The 20,556-nt window shown below is 40.5% G+C and overlaps 1 protein-coding gene across 1 annotated transcript; it reads left to right on the forward strand.

Moving 5' to 3' along the window:
- Nucleotides 1-356: 356 nt before the first annotated feature.
- LOC124119886 (E3 SUMO-protein ligase ZNF451-like) lies at nucleotides 357-20,225 on the forward strand. Its single transcript, XM_046482552.2, has 10 exons — nucleotides 357-425; nucleotides 724-797; nucleotides 1,175-1,300; nucleotides 6,229-6,355; nucleotides 6,812-7,125; nucleotides 10,968-11,142; nucleotides 13,136-13,353; nucleotides 13,553-14,949; nucleotides 16,962-17,061; nucleotides 18,911-20,225. The coding sequence occupies exons 2-10, from the start codon at nucleotides 744-746 to the stop codon at nucleotides 19,100-19,102; spliced, it is 2,703 nt and encodes a 900-aa protein (XP_046338508.1). The 5' UTR covers nucleotides 357-425; nucleotides 724-743; the 3' UTR covers nucleotides 19,103-20,225.
- The last annotated feature ends 331 nt before the right edge of the window (nucleotides 20,226-20,556 follow it).

Genomic DNA, 20,556 nt, shown 5'->3' on the forward strand with positions numbered 1-20,556 from the left:
CAGTCTCATATAAGCTCTCTATCAGTTTTACACTTTAAGAATATTTTAAGAATCGTTGGAATATTTTTGTTACACTCCGAGTTTCATGTATGGTGTCCTCTGTGTCGATTCCACATCTGACAAGGCCATCACCAAATGTAGATCTTACCTCTACACAGGCACATGGACGAACTCCACATTTCAGAGTGTTATCACGGTGCTATATTATTTCTTAGAAAAAGTTATGTTTCCTTGGATATAAAGAAAAACATGTAATTTAAACAGTGTTAACCAATTTACTTTGCTGCTGTTTGCAAAGTATTATTTTCAATATTCGTATTTCGTTTTAGATGTTTGTAATTTCTGAAAATTTCGCAGGAAGATTTTCCTGAATTTAGAGGAACCGGGAAAATTTGACGTCGTTTGGCCAGAACCGTAAGCAGATGGTAAGTAATCTATGTTAACATTGACTGAATATGCGACTTTAATGTATTTATTTAATTATGTCATTTAATTTGAATGACGTTACAGCGGGTGTTCATGTCTATCCTATGATTATGTCAAGAAACTTACTTGTCCAGATGATACACAAGCGAATAGATGTGTGTAATCATTACCAGATTACGATGCAAACTTTATTGGGATTGTGTCTTGTAATTTGTGTGGCTAAATATATTTAAATTTGATGTTGCTGTCTGCTGGTTTTCATCGGTAGGCATGCTTAAGTTATATTCCATATTTCAGATTGGCATAGGAATTGAAGAATGGCGTCATTTGACAGCTCTGTGGAGATCATTGATGTGACAGAGAGTGAGATGGTATGGAACATGTTTATCATGTTTTTGCATAAATAACTAAAATTTTAACATGCCTATCAACATGACACTTGCATACATATCATGACCATGCACTGACAGTATGTGTATCCATGTATCATAAGGATGTTTTGTCAAACATGATCTTGTGAAGGTAGCCTAGTCATTAAATATCGTTATTTCAAAGCATGTTGTGGCAGGTAGGCCTAATCAGGTAATTCCTGATATGGGTAGAATCTGTGAAATCCATTGTTAATGTCCCCCACTGTGTCATTCTTGTAATATTACTATAAACATGATAAACTCAGTCACTCCCCAGGGGTTTGTTTTGTCTGAATACAAAATGTCCAAACTAAATATTGTTCACATATTTGCTCCAGATTCAAAGCCCTATGAACAGAAAATCCCGAAAGGACGACAATGATGATGCACCATCGCCAAGATTTCCTCTGCTGGAATCTGTGTCTGGCAGGTTTGAGCAGAACAGGAGGGAAAGAGAGGAACGCGTAAGATATCAGATATCTACGGAATTCAAATTCAGATGATGTATCCTCGTGTCATGGAAGTTGGATCACTTATGAAAAGTCGCTGAATATTCATAGTAATATTCATATTATCTTTATTTTCAAATATCTTACCTGTAAAGTTGTTTATTTATGACAAAAAATTCTGAAATTCAGGTATTTCCACTGAAATTGACACTCGCGTTATGGCCGACCTCTCACTGTCAACAGAAGTGACCCAGAAAGCTATGTCTCACAAGTTTGATCATTTGATTGGCTGACTTGTCAGGATGACATGTATGGACGATTGCTTGAGTCAAAATCCGAATCAGAACAGTCCACAGTTGTTTTATGATATCTTTGTTGATCAAATGTTCAATTTATTCTTTTCCATATATTCTTGAGCAGGGGTCCGGAAACTGTCTTATGCACCGGACATGTCCGATTGGGAATCTCAAATGTCCGGTTTACAATATTGCTTACCGGGCATTTAAATTTTTCTGTCCGGACATTTTAAAAAGTATTGTCCAGACATTCTTAAATTTTGACCGGACATGATCAACAGTTAGGACTGAGCAGTTTCTGTCTGCAGTTGTAACACAATGAAGATTATCTACACTGACAAGCTTTGTTTGTTTTGATTGCTGTAAATACATCGTACCTACATGATAGTCCAATCGGTCAATCACTGTTGTAGGCACACAAAAAAATAAACTGAGTTGACACTGATTAATCGAGGATTAATTACTGAGAACATCTTGTTAATTTGAGTGAAAGGTGTTTACAACTGTACATAAATACCTTGCATCATCAATGTACCTCATTATCCTCACAATGCTACGATACGTAACCTCAAGACAAGAAGTGAAAGCGTGACGACAGCCAGTCGACCGATGCAGATCAGTCGAGCGGATCTGCCAAACGCTCAAAGCCTGGATGATCATTTGTAAGTCGTGGCTAACGACTTTCACTTGGTTGACATACAATGAGGATTTGCAGATTTTATTGTTTTCAGTAGCTAGTCGTATATTGAATCTTGATTGACCGCCATTTTGCTTTCTGTGATGATCGATATCATTTTTTTATGGTCAATAATTAAGTACAGATGAAAAAAGTATTCAAATAACTATTGCTATCAACGATATTTTAGTATTTGTGATTATATTATCTGTCTTGTTTTTAAATAATCTTTAGTTTTAAAAAAAACTTTTCCCGTGAGGTCACGTGATAACCAAATATGGGATAATAGTCTCGATCCAAATGTTACAACGCGTACACTTGAGCAGACTCATGAATGTAACTCATGAATATTAATTAGACCGTTCACTACGTTAACAGATCGTTATTATAACAGAAACAAACGTATGTTTTCCAATGATATTATTTGTTATTAATTGTCCGGTGAATTAAACAATTTAAATTGAAACAATTCATAATTCATCATATTATGAATACGTAACAACTTGTAATGTGTGTGAAAAGTCATCCTAAAATACGCTATTTGAAGGGGGCGTGGCCTAAATGCAAATGTCCGATTGGGATTTTAAATTTTCCGGACCCCTGTTCTTGAGTATAATGAAAATTGTTTCAGATACAATTTTTCCTGATCCATGCTTCAAATTCCTGTATAGTTATATCATTGGGTAAGTTTTAACTGAATCACCGATAGATTCCAAGAAAATGCATGCACAGCTGTTTGCTGTTTCCGGCTTAGTTTACTAGAAAATACACAAGGTAATCTTAATCCCTGGATTAAAACAATGCCTAGCAGAACAAAAAATACAATTTAAAAGGTAAATCAACATGTCTGGCTATTTTTTTTTATCTCAAATTTCAAATTTGTACTGACCAACTTTATTATCACCAGTTTGTTAACCAAAATTTGCTGAAGGGGTGCCGTGTAATTTTTTTCTGAGCATAATATTAAAAAAACAAAATATTCCAAAATACTGAATCCGCTAGAGGGCGGTGCGCATTATACATGGAAGCACACTATACTCAAGGAAATACAGTAATATTGAAAAAGACGATGAAAAGTCACAAAAATCCAACTTATTTACAAGGTTGATGCAGGGAGTTATTCTTCAGGCTCATTGTGACAGGTGCACCAAAACTCAGAATGTCGACGCACAACCCAAACTGGTGTGCAGAAACATAAATGAGTCAAGCGCTGACATGTAGGGTGTGTTCATTGCACCCAGGTTGTAATGATCAATGAGACACTAGCTCAAACCTCATCAGGTACAAATTAGTTACATTTGCAGCAGAGTTCGTAGATCAGACCATCGCTTTTTATAAACCCATAGAACCACTGAAGTGATAGGGGTTGTTCATCCTTTGACTTCTTTCCAACATATATTGCTACGCCTGTGGCAATAGTAGTAACCTCAGCCCTAGTATAGCCATACCCAAAATTTGCCATGGCATCAATATGTGAAACAAGTCCCTGTTCTTTTCCTATGGACAATAGTGGTTCTCTACCAGTGGTACTACATTCAATAGAAATTTTCCCACTAATCCTGTCATGAAGTGTAGCAAATGGAACAGGAAAGGTAATGGCAGCTTTTTAAATTGCCATTCCACCCAAAACAGCTTTATATGCCTTGTCTAGGGCTGCAGACAAATATTGCCTATATTTGCCTCTTCTGGTTGGTTCACCATTGGTCAAAACTGTAAAAATAAAGCTTAATTTTATATATCATCAAAACTACAGAGACAAGTTCTCAAAAAGCATAAAGTTTTCAATAAAAAATGACCTTTACTTTATTCCATAGTTTTAAATTTTGGCGAGCACATCACATGTCTGATCATGTGACATTTACACCATGAAAGTGAACAAGCAGACGATAGGTGTGTCATCGATTTACAATGTGTGAATTTATTACAATTGACATTTTATTTGAGCTGATAAAGTTACATTAGTGATCTCGGGTTAAAAAGTAGTTGTTTGCTGAATATGAGCTATAACTTACGTTAAGTAACTTGACACTAAGCATTTTCCGTTTCAAGCGAACAAAAGCGGTGTTGCCAGAAGATCAAAGCTGCATGTAACATAATTTCTCGTTACATATCGCGAGAAATATGATTCAAAATGGCCGATCGAAGTTACATGTCAATCAAACTTGTGTGACTTGGTGATACAAAGTGGACATGTCCTTGTGACTTATGACTGCTAAAATGACATTGGTGCCCATTGTAGGGCTGTGTACATGCATATTATATTTGACATGCCTTATGTTGGTGGGTGCATATGTAGCAGTCCACGGAGTCATCCCACATGTGACATCCTTACCTGGTCAGTTTTTGTTTTGTTTTAGATGCAATGAGGTATCACCATATTCCATGACGTATATACCACTCAAAAGAACTAAACAACCACCCAATTCTTTCATATTACCATATTCGACATAATAAGTGCCCCGCTATAATAAGCGCCCACGGCGAGATTTGCTAATATATTGCCTAGTGAACAATCCCAATTAGCACCCCGTCTGACCCCTATTCGCATATAATACGCCCTCGTGTGTTATATGCACCCTTTATTATTGGCAATTAAATTCTGGAAAAATATATCTGTTGAATATAAACATTTCAGGCTGTCCGCATAAACCACAAAATGTATCTTTCAACTCTGTTTTTTTTTCACCAAAATAATATTCTAATAAGAGCCCCCTATTTCTAGTTTTGAGAGCACCCTAGGCGCTTATTAGGTCGAATACGGTACTCTAGTATATCAGCCATGGCGTACTATATTACTGTAGCAATATGAAAGAATCGAATGGTCCTTAAATTCTTTTTGTAGTATATGTTAAGTATTATAAACTCTCTGATGAGTAAAGATAAACAAGTGTGGTTTGAGGACAAGTCGGTTTGGACAATACAGAGTGATTCTAACTTGCTGTTGGGATTAGATGACTTATATCTGTAAAGCTGTAAAAGGCTGGTGCTGTCTGTACACTACTAGGGTGTGTATAGACATGAGTGAGTGGGTTTTAACGTCACTTTTAGCAGTATTCCAGTTATATCATGTCAGCTTAATGTGGAAGGAAAGCCCAAAGTGATGCACGTCTCAAATGTTTACCACTTTGGTGAAACCTACAAGCATTGTATGGTGCTGACAGACCTAGAGACATAATCAGGGCGAACTGCGATTCAAACCCACAATCATAGGTTTCTGGTATGCCCAACTCAGCATAGCAATTTTGAGGAGCCTCAGACGACTGGGCCACCTGTACCCCTGTATAGTCATGATAAATCAGGAAGTAGACTCAACGCCGCTGAACAAATGCTGAAGCAACTGTGTCTTTATATGTTTAAACTGAGAATATTCGTATTGTAAACGTAATATCTAGTAGTATGAGAATTTAAACAAAGGCTACAAAGGGTAATAGGGGCGGTCGGGTAGCCTAGTGGCTAAAGTGTTCGCTCGTCACGCTGAAGACCCGGGTGCAATTCCCAACATGGGTACAATGTGTGAAGCCCATTTCTGGTGTCCCTCGCCATGATATTGCTGGAATATTGCTGAAAGCGGCGTAAAATCTAAAACTCACTCACTCACTCACTCACTCACTCACTCCAAAGGGTAATGAATGAATAACTAACTTCATATGGATTGCCAAATCATCTAAGGTACCACATTTCACTGTACAGAGTTCTCTCTTTGGTTTGGCAGAAACCTATGATCGTGGGATTTAATGACAGATTGACCCTAGATTTCTAGATTTGTGAGCACCATACCCCTTCTCGTGTTTCACTAAAGGAGTTAATGTCTATGACCTGCATTGCTTCAGACCTCTTTCCTCATCAAGCTGACTGCCGTGATATAACTGAAATACTATGCAAAGTGTCATTAACACTCTCTCATTCACTTTGATTAGCATGATCAGAGGTAAGCATATTATGTGATACAATCATTACATATTTTTTTACAGATTGAACGTTTGAGGAATAGACAAGAAGCTGAGAAAGCGCACTCTCTGTATCTAAAGCTCAATCTGTCATCTCCGTATGAGCTGCAACGAGCACGGCATGTGGCTGAATCCTGGGCCAAGAAAAATAGTGAGGTCTACTCACATTATTTTGTGTTATCAAAATATTTCTCAACCCTACATCAGAATTTAACAGACACTAACAAAATGTCTTTTTTTTGCCATTTGCATTTAGATGTTTTATCAAAGGCCCTGTTGTATCTTTTATACATAATTTGCTGCAGGCCAAGGCTCTGTTTTATAAAGCGATCATAGCCCTAAGGTGATTGTAACTCCCATACTTTAGCTTAAACTTACAACTGTCATAGCGCTAAGATCGCTTTGTGAAACGGGGCCCTGAAATCTATGTTTGTGAGTTTGAATCCCAGACTGACCTTGATTGTGTTATTTGGTTTGAAGACTTGCATCACTTCATGCTTTCCTCTCACATCAAGCTGACACGCCATGATATATGTGATATACTGTTGAAAGTGGTCCTAAACCATTACTCACTATTTTCAGTTTTCCATACTTTTCAATACTTCAGGTAGACAACGTCCACTGATGACTGAACGCCAGCGCCAAGTTTTGCGACAAATCGAAACTGTGGACAGAAGTAACACCCGTTCCCAACGAATCCTAGCACCTCCCAGGCTAAATGTCTCCAACAATGCCAATGACTACTCCGAGACCTGTCCGATCATTGGTTGTCAAGTCAAGTTCACGAGTCAACAAGATCATGAAATGCATGAACGCCATTTTGAACATTCCCCCTGCAACCCCCTGCTACACATGCCCAATGGCTGCCTGCCAGATCACCCTCTAAGTTTTGTGTGCCCAAAGTGTGGAGAAAGTTTCCAGGTGAATTTTTCCATTATAGCTCCAATAATCAGAAACTTGTAGGGATTAGAATTGCTCCTCAGCTGGTCTGGTCGTAAGAGGCGACTTTATTGATCAGGTGGTCAGGCTTGGTGACTTGGTTGAATTTCTGTCTTCGTACCCCAATCATATGGATTGTTGCTCTCAATATTGATCGTCTGGTCCAGAGACTTGATTAGTTACAGACTGCCGTCATATGGCTTGAATATTGCTGAGTATGTTGGTAATCAACAAACAAGTCATCAGAAAATCTTTGTCCTATGATTGTTGTAAAAAGAAAATGTTCAGTCACAAGAAAATGTTCCACCATCATAAAAGTCAAAAGAAATAGAGGAACATTTGAAAAAATCTGCTTCAAAGATTTCAGAAAAATATCAATGCAACAACCCTTAACTGTGTTTTTATTCTGCCAAATGTAAACTACCATTGACACAATGTATAAATAAAGCCTACAATACTTTGAACTGCAAGACCAATGTGACTTTCTTAACTGCACACCTGGCATCACCTGAAAACAAAAAATAGATCTTTTGTTAAAAAATATATCCGTAAACTAAACAATATAAAGCCATGCATAACTGAAAGTGAAAAGGATCACAAACATCGTTCCAAATGTTGAAATCCCAGTAGGTGGGAGACAAGGACGCCTATCCCCCTACTCAACAGCAGCTACTTAGCTCGAACATTGACATATCTATATATGCCTCGAATTGGACATTCTTCATGTGGAGGAAGAAGGCTATTGGCTTGGTAATGCGTGTAAATAGCAACAGAGCCGAGGAAATTCCAATGGGAGCACTGCCCCCTAATAGTGGACTCCCTTGATGTCCAGGCTGATGAGAGAGTCGTGAGCCTGTGTCCTGGACCGGAGAAGCCTGAGCGTGGTCATCCGCAAGTACTGTGGATGAGCCAAGTAGTGCTTGTTAAAGGTGGCGAGATTGTGGAACATTCGGAATTGGTCCGAGTCCTTCTTTGGGACAAAGAATATGGTGAATATAAGCCTGGTGTTATGGCTAAGGACTGTACAATCTCTATGGCCTCCTTGGCCAGCAAACATGGCCTCACTCCTTTGTCACACAACGTCTCCTACTCCAACTGGGATTGATGATCAATCTTCGTTCCGTCTCCAATTCATCGGAGGCCGCTTAAATCTGACCAAGACCTCCTCTCTGTACCCAGGGACAGGTGGCACCAAATACACCTGCTTCCTGCACTCCACCAATCACGCACTCTGTGCCAGTAGCAGGCACTCTTGGGTCTCCTCACATCAGCGCAGGACCTGACCTCTAGATGGAGGCGCCAACTGCGCCCGATACAGATGTTTCTTGTCCCCAAGATCAGGCGCCAACACCAGTTGGTGTCTATCATCCTCCCAGACCGCCTCAAACCTCATCTCTGTTAGTGGACGGTGAAATCGAATGCCTTAGACGGCATCTCCTTGACAGAGTTTACGACCTCATTACACCTATTCATCGACGCCTCTCTTCAAGAATGGGGAGCGCACCTGGAGGGTTAAGTCGCCTCGGGGCTGTGGTCAGACACTCAACAGCAATGGCATATCAACCACCTTGGAACTGGAGGCGCTCATACTGGCTCTCTCACACTGGAAGCAGACTCCAGCGCACACTGATCATCTAAACGGGCAACATCACCATCGTCTGGTGTCTCCAGATTCAGGGAACAATCCACTCCCACTCGCTTCTACAGCTAATTTTCGGATTCTTCAACCTGGTTGATCAATTGGAATTCCATTTCCGGGTCCAACACATCCCGGATTGTCGCAACATCCTGGCAGATGCCAACTCTAGGCCTGACAGAGTTGCACCCACTGAGTGGAAGAAGTCTTCACTCTTGTTTTTCTCTTGCCACAGACTTCCAAACATAGACCGATTTGCCACCAGACGCAGAGCCTTGATCTGACTTTGGACGTGTCCTGGTGGCCAGTGAGAGATAGTTTGTCATCTCTGAGAGATAGCCGCCAACGATCCTCTCCAACTCACAGACTGGCCGAATCTACTGATTCATCCGCACAGCAAACGGCCACACCCAGACCAGAAAGGTTACATCTACACGTGTGCTCCATCTACAAATAGCCTTAAGTGCCAAGGATTCCCTTGCTAGGACAGCGAGAGCTATTACATTGGCACATAGACCGTTTACCAGATGTCTGAATGACAGTAAGTGGCGCTCCTTTGAAAGTGTTTGCAAGGAAAAAACCCAACTCTTCACAGTTTCTTCTCTTCCTGCATCACAAGCATCGTCTGAAAGGAAGCATTATCACAACATACCTTGTGGCCCTCAACTCTGTTTTGGCAGTTCCGGCAGTTCCAGAAGATCAGAAAATGACGAAGAAACCGGAACTCCAAGTCCGACCTGGACCAGAAGGCTAAGTTTAGACCTCCAGCTTGGGATCTGAACGTAGCCCTCACCCTACTGAGAATACCGGTATAGACGACACCGCAGGCGAAACTCAGCCGCAACACCAGCGCCTGGCTTCATCATCCTTCAGACAACATCCTTCAGGTATTCGAGGCTGTGGGACTGGATCCTCCGAGAGCCATCAACCAACATGAGATCCGGGCAATCACTTGAGAGCAACTGCTCTAGACGCGCCATTATGGAGGGCTGTTTCTGGCATTCAGACACCATCTTTGCCAGCCACTATGTGGAAGGCGTTCACCCTTTAGGTCCAGCAGGTCACCGCTACTAAGCGCCATTGGTGCTTCCACATATCCAGAGCTGGCTTTGCGACCTCTCTGGTGAGTGTCACTTCTGACTAGAAGGCTACATGCTACACGCATTAGGCTGAGTACGTTTGTTTAAGATTTTAATCTCATTTATCTTCTATGACTGCATCGATTCCTGGATTTCACGTAAACCTAACTTTCTCCCTCCCTATCAACAGGAATGGTCGCTCAATGCCAGACATCACATTCGCTGATTGGCTGAGGGTTTTGGAAAGTTTTATCGAAGATCACTTCTGAAGTATGCCCTCCACCGATCCGTTTGATTCAGATGCAGTAAGGAGTAATGCAGGATAAGTTAAAGAATCTAGTAAATGGTTTTTAATTTTGGATACTTATCCTGCATTGCTACGTCTAAAGTGACCCGTCCCTCTCAGAGCTACCTCTCCACGATGCCTTCAGATGTTCCGGTTTTTAATCAGTAATGTGCTGATCCGTGACATCATCACTTCCGTGGTCACATGGGAGCTCAGTGATAGGGTTGGCCACTCATCTAGTTGAAACAACTTCTTCTTCTTCAGCAAGACCTCACACAGCTCTTTCTCTCTGTCCAGATCCAGCAATAGATGCATTATGGTTTGTTTGTTTCTTGTTCAACGCTGCACTCAGCAATATTCCAGCTACATGATGGTGGTCTGTAAATAATCGAGTCTGGACAAGACAATCAAGTGATTGACATCATGAGCATCAATCCATGCAATTGGGATACGGTGACATGCATCAACCAAGTCAGCTAGATCCCGATCCTGTTAGTTACCTCTTACGACAACTAAAGTCACTTTTTACAGCAAGGATGGGTTTAAGGAGTAATGCAGGCTAAGTATACAAATAAAAAAATATCTAGGATTTTATTAGGATTGTTGTTGCTAGCAATATTCTATTATTTACAAACAGCTGTACTATTGTTGAAACATTGCTGCCTGCATCAGAAATAACATTCATTCAACTCACTTCAAATGAAGGTTTTCTGGTATATTACTGTATTTGTGAACATAAAATAATCAGTGGTAAAGAGAAGCAGGTTTCGTGCCTGTGATGCAGTAACACTGACCACCTCATGAGGACCTCAGTATGTTTCAGCGAAGCATCGACTGTCAAGAGCACATGGTGATGTCGGACCACCTGAGTCTCTACCTCCCGCTGCCTGTGTGTGCCTACATGTGTCCTCAGTGCCTGCTCTTCTTCCCGGAGAAGATGCGCTGTCACAACCACATGGAGGAACTGCTCCACTTCCAGGTGGCCTACCCCTTCAGTGGTGAGATGATCTTGACGGTCAGGTTGTGGTCATTCTGGGATGAAAGTTTGGATGGATATTTAAGTGCCAGTCAGAAGTGGCATTTTAGTTGGTTATGCAAATAGCTATAAATATGCTGATGTTGCAGTAAGCATTAATATTTGCTCAATAAAAATGAGAACAAATCCTCTTGTCAAAACTAGCTAGCAATGTCATATGACTTTCCTGATCGTCTAGGTGCTGCAGTTTGCTGTGCAGAGTTGCACCTCTTGGGTTCGCCAGAAACCCATGATTTTACCTTATCCTGACTCATGCTCATTACTTATCTCCTTTCCGAAAGGTAGTGGAAACCTGAACAGTGTTCCCGGAGAACAGAAAAACAGCTCACCCAAACGCACTGCTAAGCCATGCATGCACACCAGCACATGAGCAATTCGTGTTATCCATGAATGGGTCAACGAAGCCAGCTGCTAAAGTACAGAACATGCAGCCGACAACATGAACTACCAGCCTAGCGCAGCCATATACCTGCATGCAGCCTCAGACCTTCACGCGTCCTTCAACGTTTACACAGCCTACGTTCTTCAAGCCTACTACATCATCTAGTTAATATTTAAAAGGTAGTATCACACAGCCCTCCACGCAGACCACCCCATCAACCAGACTTTCCGAAGAAAAATCTCAGAGTTTTGTTACGGCTCCAAACCCTGACGCCTTGTACCTATTACAGGACAAGGATATGATTGAGCCTGAGCCATACCTCCATCCATAAAGACCACGAGTTAATGACCTGGATCACAGACAGACTTCCCTTCTCTTCACCAGCCAGAGACTTGTCCCCTTCTGATACTTATTGTATCAAAGTAGACAATATCAACACTGCTGTTCTGCCAATTACACCCATTTCACAAGTGGCAAAGAACCTGAACGGTTCCTTTGCCAAGGCTACAAGAACACAGGGTCTACGTACTCCTCTGTTTCACCCCAGGATATTTCACCTGCTTGATGCCTTTCCTCTTGGCTCCGGACATAGATGAGGACTACATTCTGATGACCACAGACCAGAGAGAGAATGCTTCTGTCAGCAAAATGGTCTGTCAGAAGAAATATGAAGAATTTGTCTCGGACTTACTCTACTACAATGTTGAGGCCTAATAACCAATTCTCATTGGTCAGACCTTTACACGAAGCCCTCAATCCAGGGAATCTACATCCATCTTCGATCAGGAATATCAACAAAGAAGTAGTACAGGATTCAAAGGATCAGATGGACAAATCTTCTTCTTGGTCCTCACACAGATCAAAGTTCATCCAAGACCGGATCTCTACAAGCTTCATACATGGAACATGCAGTTCGGACGACTGCAGAATTTGCAAAGCATGTGTACCCAAACCTTAGCATCCACAGATAGTTTCCACATCTTTTAATGTTTTTAATCAAGGTGCTCACGTGATTTGATTCATTTAGAGAAGTAAGATCCGTTTTATTACAAATTCTCCGGGAACACTGTTCTGGAAGTTTCAACTTACTTTCGGAAATGAGATGAGATAAGCAATAAGTATAAGGCAGGGTAAGTATAAATGATATTTTTACGTTAAAAAATACATATCGTTGGTTCAAATACCAGTTCGCCCCAATTATATTTCTAGGTTTGTCAGCATCATACCCATGCTTGTGGGTTTCACCAAAGTAGTAAACATCCGACCTGCGTCACTTTGGGCTTCCTTCCCACATTAACCCGACAGACGCCATGATATAACTGGAATAGTGTTAAGTGTGGCATTAAAAAAACACACTCACTGGAGCTCATTATTGCCTCTAAGAGTGTCATAACAGATCTGACTCAACAACATCCCATTAGGATAGATCTATTATAAGAATGATTAAAAGATCTGACAGATTGTCTGTGACAAACTTAATGAAGTGAGTTCTATCAAAGTCTGGCTTTACTGATGTTAAAGTATCCTCTTCAATAATACCATCTGTGCTATAATAGAGACCTGATATTTTCAGATGACCTCAACAGTAATCCATCATCATGTCCAAGGACTGTGCCAGTGACATTAGAGTTGGCGCGTGACTTCATCCAGAAGGTGAAGGCCAGATGTCCAACCTTCACCTTGACCTGTGTGGAGTGTCAGGTGGTGGTAGGAAGTCAGCAGGAGTTGGATCAGCACCGGCGGGAGATGGAGGAGACGCACATGTTCACATCATCATCCACCTGTAACCTGGTAAGAGCATCAATATTAATCATATATCAAAAGGAGATATATTAGACAAAACCTCTTACAAATTTCTCACTCTCTTTCTCCTCTCTCTCTTTCTCATCTTTCTGTTTCTGTCTTTCTCTCTTCACTGACCCTCTTTCTCTTCAAGTTCACTCTATCAATCTGTTAATGCTATTGTGTATTCTCATCCAACCTTTTGCAGGTTGAAATATTTGCGGAGTACCTAGGAGACAAAACCTGTGATACCTGCCTACAGATCTTACACACCCCACCTTCTGATGGAATCCATAATTGTGTAACTGGCATGCAGGGAGTCAGCACCAACCTTAACTTTAACTCCTTCAATGAGTTTGTACTTCGCTGTGGGCATACACTCCATGTGAGTCCTAATGTACAAACATTGTATACAGAAGGACCAGGTAAAACTCAGCCTCTTAGCTTGGATCCTTCTCCCTGTCCAACAGAACCTTCTACTTCAGGATTGGCAGAAACTTCTCAAGGACATGTGGACCTTCATAGCCTTGCACCAGCATCAGCATCAGCATCAGCATCAGCATTAGCATCAGCATCAGCATTAGCATCGCCAGGTGTTGTGGAAATGCAGCATCTTGATTCAGCATCCACCACAGCAGATGTGGAAACTCATCTTAATATGTCAGCATCTTCTACTCCTGGAGGCACAGATACTCAACGTCTTGTATCCACATCTTCAGAAAGAAGTGATTCTTGTCAACTTGATAATGGGAGAAAGAGGTCCTATGTAATCGAAATATCCAGTTCCAGTGAAGATGAGATCTTAAACCTGACTTCATCGGCTTGTAAAAGACGTAAACTTAATGAAAAGTCATCATCAAGTGCTAAGAAATCAAAGAAGGGCAAAAAATCTAAGTCAAGGAAAGGAAAATCTTTGACCAGTGAATTTGAAGTTTCTGTCGATAATGATACAAGTTTCTGCAAAGACAACAATGGGAACGATAAAAATCGAGCCAATGAGGAACTGGTTTGTTTATCAAAAGCAGAGCATCTTCAATCCTCTCATCAGGTTGCTTTGAAAGAAAAGCTTTCATCCGATTACATCACCTCATTGGCCCGTAAAGAACACTTGTCCAGCAGAACCTCTGATACTTCCCCAATATGGGCCTCTTCTTTCAAATGTAACTTGCCAAAGTCCCATGTCACGGGTCCTTTGAAAGAAGGTCACTCCAGCTCTTCATCAACATCTTCATCATCATCTGCCCATCGTGTCAAGATTGACCCCGTTCATCTGTCAACATTTTGTGTCCAAGGGGGAAAAGATTGTGCTCAGTCATCAGCCCAGCACTTGGCTCTTGGTCACACACTGATGTCTTCTACAGATGCATCCAGATCTCAGGCAGCATCGGATGCTGAGAGAGCATCAACATCGAACAGACCTAACTCTATCAGCTCTTCCAGGTCCTTTGAAGCATACCCTCACAACTTGGATGAGATGAAACTTGTTCTGTTTGTGGATCTGGACAACTGGGGTGGCTTCTTCAAGAAACTTCCACGCAATCTGCCAGAGAAGAGCTTTGTGTGGGGTTTCTATGGAGGAAAGCAACGATGGGTTCCACCAAACAAGTAAGTTTCAGCTTGATGGATTTTTATATTTTCAGTTCTATTTGTAGTGTATCAAAACAACCCTTGCACAATAAGCTTCAAAAAGTATCCTTAAGATACAAAAATATATTCTTTATGTGGACTTGGTTGTTAGGATGCTCCTGGGCTATGTCATCATCAGTGCTTCACAGGTCTTTATGATGTGTAGTAGTCATGAATGTGTGTTTTGAGTACGCTAATGAAATGAGGCCATTTGTGACTCATAGAAGATAAATGAACCCTTTTCTCTGCCTTGTATTAAAGCAATGTGTGGTACTAGGGTACCAAGCACCCAAGCCCCTATTACCCAAACCTACACGGGTACCCTGCAGTAGGTCTCAAGAGATTGGTATAAAATGTCCAATAGGGAATTGTTTGATTAGAGCCCTGACAAAAAGTATTTAGGTACACTATAAAACAATCTGGTTATGCATGACTGAAGTTGACTGAAGCTGACTGAAGCTTTATCTTTATTCAAAAATAAAGTCAGAAGGAATGCGTGAATAGTCCGAAAGAAATGTGAACATTCATGACCTGTTGTGTATTCACAGAGTTGATGATAATTTTTGTCTTTAAACTATACCGGGTATATCAAGTGACTAACCCCAGGTCCAGGTTGTCCTGTGGGTACCCAGGTCCTAGTTTTGAATGGTAAATGCAGAACACCTACTTTCTGTTCAAACATGGTGTTCAAATCAAATTTTCTGAAAAAACATAGTAGTTGAACTTGTTCGCTCCCAACTTTCAATACAGCTGGGGGGTTTTCAGCATCCTGTTACTGAGATCCATCCACTTTCACTCTGTACCTGTTGCATTGAGACGAAAGATGCTTGTATGAAGAGAGTACAAAATTGGTGGATCAGTAGTTACAGTGTATGACTATGACCTAGATTCAGCGTTAGAAATTGGCTCTAGTCCTATAGTCCTTGCCAAACTGCCCAATAGTAAAGGGACCCGTGAAGATCCAGGATAGAATAAGTGTTCAGCAACCCATGCTTGCCGAAAAAGGCGACTATGCTTGTTGTAAGGGCGACTAACAGGATCGGGTGGTCAGGCTCGCTGACATGGTTGATGCATGTCATCGATCCCAAATGCGTGGATCGATGCTCAGGATGTCAATCACTTGATTGTCTGGTCCAGACTTGATTATTTACAGACCGCCGTCATATAGCTGGAATATTGCAGTGTGCAGCATTAAACAACAAACAAACAATAGTTAGGTATCATAAGGACCAGTAGAAATTTGCCCTATGTAAGAGTTTTGCTATGTGTTAATTTTTATAATTATTAGGACTAGTGGGCTAAAACCGTTAGTTTCTATCGCTGTAGATGTTTGTGTATTATCATACACTAATGGCAGTGGTAAGTGCTAATACTCTCCAAATCCTCAACCACAGCTGTCTGGAGTAGACTTGATTATTTACACACCTGTAGGGATTCCTGTTTGGAATAGGTACCCACCAACCTATGCTGGTTGTAGGAGGCAACCAAATGGAATAGTTGTCAGGCTTGGTGACTCCGTTCATTAGCTTGTCATTGTACCCCGACTGCATGGATCGTTGTTCACAATAAGAATCACTGGATTGTCTGGTCCAGACTTGATTATTTACAAGAAAGTAGACACAATTTATGGATAACAACTTCTTTAATACATGCACCAATGCTATATCTTACTTGTGACCCGTGAAGACCCAGGGCAGAATAGGTCTTCAGCAACCCATGCTTGCCGTAAAAGGCGTTTATGCTTGTCGTAAGAGGTGACTAACGGGATCGGGTGGTCGGGCTCGCTGACTTGGTTGATGCATGTCATCGATCCAAATTGCGTGGATCCATGCTCATGATATCAATCACTGGATTATCTGGTGCAGACTCGATTTTTTACAGACCGCCGTCATATAGTTGGAATATTGCTGAGTGTGGCGTTAACAACAAACCAAATCAAACCAATATCTTACTTGATGTTGATTGCTCATTCACTGTCTCTGTCTCTACAGGAATGTGATATACCAGAGGTTGGTTGAAAACAACTGTCTGCACATCCATGACCAGTGTGGTACCAGTAAGGATGCTGCAGACTTCGCAATATGTCTGACAGTGAGTATCTTATGTTGCTTATGTTACTTATGCAATTTTAACATATATTACAATTCTACCATGAATTTGGAAATTACTTGATTCTTATTGGTCAATCAGAGGTTGTTAAATCGCAATATTCAAATAATTATATCTACAATTACAGGTTTCAAAATGTAAAGTTGTAGTTACTACAATATTGAAAGGATGTGTGGCAATACATTTCATGCAGAAAGCACGATAGAAATCGACAAAGAGAATGTATTTTAAGTTTTGGGGACAAGAGAGAGGTTGGAATTTGGTGCTTCTATGTACAACTGTAACGTCATGTCTCTATGAGCGATATGATGTCATAATGGTGACGTGTGGTGTAGAATGAGAGCTTTGCAAAGCTTGCTTACTTTTCTTTGGGGTGCCCACCTCATTTTTGCTTACCATGTTTATATGCTTTCAATGCCTGTCATATGTTGGAGTGAAGTATTATGGTGCAAACAAACTGCTTGAGCATATACAGCGCCACATCTTATTTAAAGGCTGTTGTCGGTGATTCAGTAACTCAGATCAACAACACACTCAAAACACTGGACTCAAACCAGGCCGCTTCATTCAATATATTTGCTAACACCAAGGAGCTCGTGTTTTCTTTACCCATGGGAGAATGGCAATAAACATACTCTGTTTTCAATGTAGAGCTAGATTTAAAATTTAAAACCTCACGCTGCATGTTCGGTTCCAAATCCAATTTAGCACGGTTAAATCTACAGGTAACCTAGCTCTACATTGAAAACACACCAATTTATCTCCTAATTAGATTTTTTCTCTGTGGTCCCTTGTGCAGCAGAATGTTAGTTTTCATCTTTTGAATTTACTTTCTTAGCAAACATATTACATTGTTGAAATGTAGATTTAAGTATAATTAATCCCTCATCATGCTGTTACAGTCATGACCCGTTTATAGGGACTTCAGATATCCGGAAACCTCGGTTCCCGGACGATTTTCATTCAAAACGAAATAATTACTATATAAATTTACCCGTATATACGGAAATTCAGTTTCCGGAACCGGATGGTCATTTTCATACACAAAACACTGAAATGCACACAAAATCGTCTCACTTACCCGGACAATACACTTCCGCTGGTGGTAATCCTTTGATTCGTGAGAAGTCAATTAACCGAGTGACACTGAGTTGCATTTGAGACGAGCTTGTTTATTGTACATGTAATCCCATTCGATAAATATGGCGTCTGTGGAGGTCAGAGACAGATTTTTTGAAACGTGTATATCTTGAATAAAGATTGAGTGGATGTATCTGTTTGCTCTGTCATCTGTCATGAGTTGCATAATTGAAGGGAAGTAACTCTTCCAGTAAGAAGCTGGTTTCAGTTATACGGAAATTCGTTTATACGGACGAATTGTGAAATGACGCAAGTGTCCGTATAAACGAGGCACGACTGTATATGACAACATATCAAATTTGTACGTCCTTCATAAGCTTTTCTTATTGTAATTGCTTCTGGAAGGAATCAAACTATTACTATTTGGTAGCTTGGTCCTTACTTGGCTTTCAGGATAACTGTTACTTTTTATGCCTATATTGATGAATTTTGGTACACATTCCGAGTAAAATCAGAGAGGAATTCTGGTTTGTGTGTTGTCCTATCCTGCCGCTAGAAAATGCTTACACTATCAACCTCTAGTTTGCCTGTTGATGGCCTGATTGCATTTTTTAAGCAACCACGATATGAGTGTAAAAGATCTTGTTTTGCAAAGCTGTGCAGAAAGGTGGCCTCAGGACATTTATTTTCAAAGTTAATTAGCATTGCTTAAATTACAATTAAGTTGCTCTTTGATTCTGTCAATATACAGGTTGGGAAGATGGACGAGCGGCTGCCTAAGCACATCCCCTTCACAATACTGTCGGGAGATAAGGGCTTCCTTGAGGTGGAGAGACAAATGAAGATGTCATCACGCAAGATGGTTGTCATCGACCCTCACAACGCTGAACAGCATGACAACGAAGTGCTGTACACCATGATTATCAGTGTGGCCAATCACTAACCATGCCTGAGGAACAACATGGTTAACAAGTGTGTAATACTGAACACACTGATCAGTGTTCGAAACTAAGCATGAAAGTCAGGAGGTCCTTGTCATTAAAAGCCAAAGATTTAGGGGTCCAGATACTCTCTAGATTCGAAAACTATCGAAAACCTCAAGGACTCATGGACCACACGTGGGATCATTTAGATAATGCTGCTATGTGATCTAAGAATGGATTCACTTCCACAATCATTGTGCTAGAGCTGTCTATGGTTGATTTGTGTCCCTTATCAGGATCAGTTTTTTTGTGGGTTTTCAATCTTAAATTCTCTCTATATATTTATCCTTGGTCAGCAATCCGGTTCCTTTAAGGATTAAGGACTATGGCCTGTGTCACTGTGATGGTCTTTGTTTTAAGAACACTTTGTGCAGATGGCACCAATTCGGTTTTTTTGTTTTACAAATTGTTTTATGCCTGTTGATCATAAGGCTCTCTTGAAAACACTTACACTTCCCACTTTGCTGTATAAGTGCAATAATCTTGTATGAAATATTCAACCCTATTTCACCTCATGTAAAACTTCCACCATTCAGATCTTTCAATCATCATGCAAATATCTATCATACAGTTGTTTGGGACTAACTGGGATTTTCTCTCAGTATTTCTCCTAAGTAATGTTGGCATCTATGATTTTGAGAAAAAATTGGTCTGTTTCTGTCTGTTTCTGTCATTATAGGTCTTTGAAAAAAGGTTAGAAACAAAAACTTAAAAGAAGTTAAAGAACACCCAATTCTTTCATACTATTTGGTGAAATAGTATCTAGTATCTAGTAATATGAAATAATCAGGTTTCTTTAAATTCTTAGTAGTCCATAAATTTTCATGAGATACTTTGGTTTTCTATTGACAATACACAATGTAGGGCAGAGGGGGAATTTATTCATATTTAGAGTCAGAACATGCAGAATTGGATCGCATTTGACGCGAGATGTTCCTTTTCAGCTATGTATCTATTTGTTCACAGACAGACAAATAAAGTGAACATGTTCTACGTTGCCATACTGTCCTGTGACCATCAGGATCCTCAGTTCCTTCACATGTTACTAAAAAAGAAACATTAAAAATTTTAATTTTTGTTGTATATTTCTCTTGTGTCTATGTATAGTTTCCTGCTCTCAGTACAGATTTCTGAGAGAGACCCAATGAGGATTTCAGGGCCGCAGAATAGGTCACCAGCACCCCATGTCTGTTGTAAGAGGAGATTAATGGGAATCCGTGGACCATCAAAGAAGTTGTGTTTTTTTAATTTCCATCTGTCCATCTCTGATGGATTGAAAAACATTAATAGATGCAACTACAAAATCTTCAGCATTATACGAGCTGTATCCCAGCATCCTGTACATAATCGAGTTTCGACCAGGCGAAGCATCCAAGTCACTCAACCTGACCTGATTCTCTTTAGTCAGCTCTTC

Source organism: Haliotis rufescens, unplaced genomic scaffold (assembly GCF_023055435.1).
Source record: "Haliotis rufescens isolate VD_foot unplaced genomic scaffold, xgHalRufe1.0.p SCAF_2, whole genome shotgun sequence".
NCBI lineage: Eukaryota > Metazoa > Mollusca > Gastropoda > Lepetellida > Haliotidae > Haliotis > Haliotis rufescens.